A 5,423-nucleotide genomic window follows, 5' to 3' on the forward strand; every position below is an offset into this window, starting at 1 on the left:
TTTGTGGTTTTTCAAGACAGGGTTTCTCTGTATAGCCCTGGCTGTCCTGGAACTCTGTAGACTAGGCTGGCCTTGAACTCTTAAATCCACCTGCTGGGATTAAAGGCATGTGGCACCACTGCCCAGCTCACATACTTTCAATTACAGGATACTATTATATAAGTGTTCAGTTTTAGAATTATTGTTGCTAATTTCTTACTGCACTTAACTTAGAAATTAAAAGTATGGGGGCTGAAAAGATGGCTCAGTCGTTAAGAGTACTGACTGCTCTTCCAGAAGTCCTGAGTTCAAATCCCAGCAACCACATGGTGGCTCACAACCATCTGTAATGAGATGCCCTCTTCTGGTGTGTCTGAAGACAGCTACAGTGTACTTACACATAATTAATAAATAAATCTTAAAAAAAAGAAATTAAAGATATGATCAATATATGTTATCACTGACAGTAATTTTTCATTTACAATGCTACAAAAGCGACAAGCAGTAGAAATCCTACTTTGAAGGGATGAGGGGCAAAGCATGTGAGGAGGAGGCATACTTGAGAAGTTGCCAGCCTTTCCTGACCTAGTAATATGGGTAAGATACTCTCTTTGAGGATAGCCCTTAATCTTAATAATCTGAAGACAGAGATGGGTGGATCTCTGTGAGTTCAAGGCCAGCCTAGTCTACACATTGAGACACTGTCCAAATTTTTTTTAAAAAAGATCATCTCTTGTGATGCTGGGCACGTTTAGCTTCCAGTCGGCAATGAAATCAGAAGGGAACAATGATATAGTATAGTGTACTCTGTTGCTATTTAGACTGGTAGACGAGGCATTACTTTCCATTTATGATGGATCCACCTGGATGTAACCCATCGTAAGTTGAAGGTCTCTAAAGGAAAACGTAGCACCTATGTAGTTTGTAACTACCAGTGGCTTGAGACCTCGGCTGGGGTCTGACTGTGCTTACACCAGAATCTAGATAAACAATGAACATGCACACAACCTCTTAAACATTCCAAGGGCTTCCCCACATATCTCGTGAACAAAGCAAACAAACTCCTTGTCTCATCTACCTCCTCGCCTACAATATTAGACAGGGACGGTAACACCTCTCTCTCTCTCTCTCTCTCTCTCTCTCTCTCTCTCTCTCTCTCTCTCTCTCACACACACACACACACACACACACACACACCTCTTAAAGGCAAGTTGCATCTACTTGCGAGGGGACTGACCTTAACCTTTGTCAAACTGGCATCAACAACCTTTTTACAGTAAAGGAAACTGAAGCCGAGAGCTAAATGACTTGCCCAGGACTGCGCAGTTGACAAGTTAGAAAATGAACTTCCTTCTTTCTCCCATCAGACCACAAAAGACATCTGGACTCGCATCTAACTGCGGAGTACGCAAAGCAACATTGACAGATTCCATTCCAGCTGTAGGAACTTGTCGGGCGTCCGCTGAGGAAAAAGACAGCTCCAAAAGAAGGATATCTCCAAAGACCAGGCTCCCGCGGCCTGAGTCGCAGACAGTGATGCCGGGAGGGAGGCAAAAGAACTTGGAAACAGTGGATCCCGACACAGGCGCGGCCCCGGGAGCGGCCCCATCATTACCCAGCGGCTCCTTCACCAGCTCTTTCTCGAAGAAAACGAATCGCCGCCACTGCAGGTAGGCCGCCATCTTGCCGAGGGCCCCCGCCTCCGGACCCGAAATCACGTGAATCACAAGGCGTGTCACGTGACAATAGGGAGCATGCGCGCTGGGTGCTCCGGAGTCGGCAGTGCCTGCTTCGTAGAGCTGAGGGGGTGGGGCTTGCTCTATAACCCCGTAAAGTTCTGATCTTGTTGGGACTATCAGGGTCGTTCCCATGGGTGGTGGTGCGTTCCGAGGCCGGCGTGCCCTCCACAATAAGCCGGTGTCTCAAAACTCAAATACTCTGTTCGATGTCGCTGTACAGAGAATAATGTTTTAGGAAGCTATCTAATTCATCAGCTTTTTAATGGTGCAAAATAAAGCTGAAATTAAGTGCCACATTTTTAGAAGTAGTTAATAGACTGTCCGATCAAATTCGAAGCTTTTTAGATGTATAAAACTTTATAAATAAAATTATTCTATTAAGAAGCAACAAGATAGATAGTATGCAATTTCTGTGCAGATCCCTATAGTAAATACACCACTGTATACCAGTCAGAAAGCTTACTCTGACAACGAAAGTTTAGGGGGGTTTTGTTTGCCGTGGCGATGGGGGGCAGACAAATCAATACACTACTCGGGCACTGATGACTCGTAATGAAGGATGTCACACATTTTGTGAATTGTAGCTTGCTGTTCCTAAGTGGGCTACGGGTGTTTGTTTGTTTGGTTTGTTTTTTGTTTTGGTTTTCCAAGACAGGGTTTCTCTGTAGACCAGGCTGGCCTCGAACCCAGAAATCCACCTGTCTCTGCCTCCCAAGTGCTGCGATTAAAGGCGAGCGCCACCACCGCCCAGTGTGGGCTACGTTTTTAACCTATCAGATATTTTAGGTCATAAATGAAAGAAAGCAAGTATATGAAACCGGTTTTTCAACTGCTGGAAAAAAAAAATAAAATTTTGTGCCTGCCACCGACACATTTTGCATCAAACTTATGTATTATAGTCTGTCTTGTGTGTAACTCCTGATACATGCAATACATGTTTATTGAGGTAAAAAATGCAAAATGAAACTCCTAAGACCCTGTTAACCTTCTTATCCTTTCTATAGAGACATGGGCAAGCAACGACCAGGGAGTGGCAGCTCTGAGAGCAGAGTGACTCAATAAGTCTTCCATAGCTGTTTCACCAGCTCTGTGTATAGATAGCTCTATAACCTGTGTCTTGTTTGTGTGTCAGAGGGAACCATGAAAAGTTTGTGTCAAAAGAAGCATTGTGAGGAAAGTGACAATGATATCAAGGTGACATCTTGTTCACTAGGACTGATTTAGTAAATTAAGTTATCTAGCCAGATGTCCCTTCTCTCATCACTCCAGGTGCGGCTGTGGCTCTCCTGTGGCGTGTTCTGTGGAAGGCCCTGTCCTTCCAGGACAGAGGAGGACCATTTCTCAGTTCAAACATATGAGTAGCTGAGCTCTCCTGCTAGAGCCTCCAAACATGCTTTCAAGAAGTACTGTGATGCCAGCCAGTCAGGGATACATGAGAGACCTTGTCTTCAAACAAAATAAAAGGAGAATAGCACACAGCGGAGTGTGCCAGCGTGTGTTCCTCCTCCTCCTCCTCCTGCCACATGGCAGTCTTTCTTTTGCTGATGTCTGGATCCTGCTCTGCCTGTGCCTATAGGGTCTTATTGATGAATGATACTAAGGCAAAAACTGGCCTGCCAGAGCCACACAAGCACCTCTTTCTACCCACTACTTTGCTTTTCACTTCTTGACAAATACATTTTCTGTTCTACCCACTCCTGGAATTGTACTAAATGTCCAAAAGGTTAAGGAGCAAACTGTGGTCCTTGACCACCACCCTAGAGAACAGGCATTTAAAAACAACAGACAGTAGCCAGGGATGGTGCCTCAAGCCTGTAATTTCAAAGGCTAGGGAGGGAAGGTTGCCATGAGTTCAAGGCTAGCCTAAGAGACTCTGTCTCAAAACAAAAAAGAGGCAGGAATCAACCCTCAATTTTATGTAGGAAATTATACCTATCAGTGGTTTTGCTTTTCATTGAGTCCTTGTAGCACCCAGGTGCAAAAAGAGCTATAATTATCCTAGGGGAAAGGTGATTCTCTGGCCAAAAAACATCAAAGTTATTTGAAAATAAAACGAGAGTTTTTCATTTGCCTGATCTTTAATTATATATTTTTCTGGGGCATGAGGCTAAAGGTACACTTATCAGAACACACACCAGGGTTGTCTACTAGTTCTACTTTTCTGAATCTCGGAAAGTCAGTCAGGCAAGGAACATAAACAGGAAAGGACTATGTGCACAGATTCACTAGCAGTTTGTCTACTGAGAATTCCAGTTCTGGAAGAATTCAAGAATCAGGTTTCTCTATGTAGCCCTGGCTGTCCTGGAACTCACTCTGTAGACCAGACCTGACTCTGCCTCCAAGTGCTGGGATTATAGGCGTGCACCACCACTGCCTAGCTCAATTAAAAAAAAAAAATAGAGGCTAGAGAGATGGCTCTGCAGTTAAGAGCACTTGTTCTTGCAAAGGATCCAGGGTTGGTTCCCAACACTCATGTGGCAATGAACAATGGTCTATAACTCTAGTTCCAGAATCTACTAGATGATAATGACACCATCTTCTGGCTTCCTAAGGAACTGCACATTCATTGAACAACCAAACTTCCTATATATACATAAAATAAATATAAATAAATCCTTTAAAAACAAATGAAAAACCAAGTATGTAAGAAAGAGAAGAAAGTGAGCCAAAATAACACTCCCCCACCAGTAGGGGGATGGGACAGGCATTGTAGCGCGAGCACTTATCCTCTTGTGAGGTAGAGGAAGGAAGGAATAGAATTCAAAGACAACAAAGTTCAAGGCCAAGCCTGGGCTATAGAAGACTTACCTCCAAAGAGTTGAAGAGAGCTGGTGCTATGGCTCAGCAGTTAAGAGCACTTGTTGCTTTTTACTTTTTGTAAAAAGTTCTGCTTTCAGCATCTGAAGGGATTCTAGCCAGCCCACTGCCTATGGCAAACATGGCTCTGGCTGGCCTTGCCCTTCTCCCCAATCCCTTCTGCCTTGTTAAAAAAACATTAGATTACATTGCTAAAATTAACCAAGGTCTATTTCCTTATTTGGCCACTTCCTCCTCCTGAGGCTGACTACCAAAGTCAAGTAAAGTACTGAATTCTAGCAATCAAAAGCCCCCTTTAGCTCACCTTATTAGCATGCCCAATTAAAATTAACCTCCTCCTCCTGACATGGGGTTTCCCCCTTTACCTTTATAAACTGTCATTTTCCTATGGGCCTCACCTGTCTTCTCTCTACCCAAAGGCAGTCCTTTATCCCCCTCTTTGAGACAAATACCCCTTCTCTCTCACCCTCTATCTCCTGTCTTTTCTCTTATTTCCTGTACTTTGTACCTCTGGGGCAAATAACTTGATCTTCGAGGTCCTGAACAGTTATCATTCCCTTTTAGCATCCACATAGTGACCCCAACCATCCATACTGCAGGTCCAGGGGATCTCACCCCTTCTTATGGCCTGGACACTTCACTCATGTGATACTCAGGCATGCATAGGAATTATCATACACAATAAAATAAATTAAAATTTTTTTCATTAAAAAAGCAATGGCAGTTCACATGTTTTTAGTTATGATTATTATTGCTGGGGAAAAAAATACCATGACCAAAAAAGCAAGTAGGGGAGGAAATGGCTTATTTTGCTTATTCCATGTTGATATTAATCATCAAAGGAAGTCAGTACAGGAACTCAAACAGGGCAGGAATTTGGATGCAGGA

The 5,423-nt window shown here is 43.5% G+C and overlaps 1 protein-coding gene and 1 long non-coding RNA gene across 2 annotated transcripts in view; one reads left to right on the top strand and one right to left on the bottom strand.

The window, feature by feature from the left end:
• Positions 1-1,742, bottom strand: part of Vps11 (VPS11 core subunit of CORVET and HOPS complexes) — a 15,111-nt gene extending 13,369 nt beyond the window's left edge. The window contains exon 1 of the mRNA XM_031344356.1: positions 1,475-1,742. Coding sequence (XP_031200216.1) covers positions 1,475-1,661 — 187 coding nt within the window. The 5' untranslated portion in view covers positions 1,662-1,742. The remainder of the gene's footprint in view (positions 1-1,474) is intronic.
• LOC116072785 lies at positions 831-3,196 on the top strand. The gene is made up of 2 exons (XR_004111553.1): positions 831-1,649; positions 2,988-3,196. It is a non-coding gene; the product is annotated as an uncharacterized LOC116072785 (long non-coding RNA).
• The last annotated feature ends 2,227 nt before the right edge of the window (positions 3,197-5,423 follow it).

The sequence above is a fragment of the Mastomys coucha genome, unplaced genomic scaffold, assembly GCF_008632895.1.
Source record: "Mastomys coucha isolate ucsf_1 unplaced genomic scaffold, UCSF_Mcou_1 pScaffold23, whole genome shotgun sequence".
NCBI lineage: Eukaryota > Metazoa > Chordata > Mammalia > Rodentia > Muridae > Mastomys > Mastomys coucha.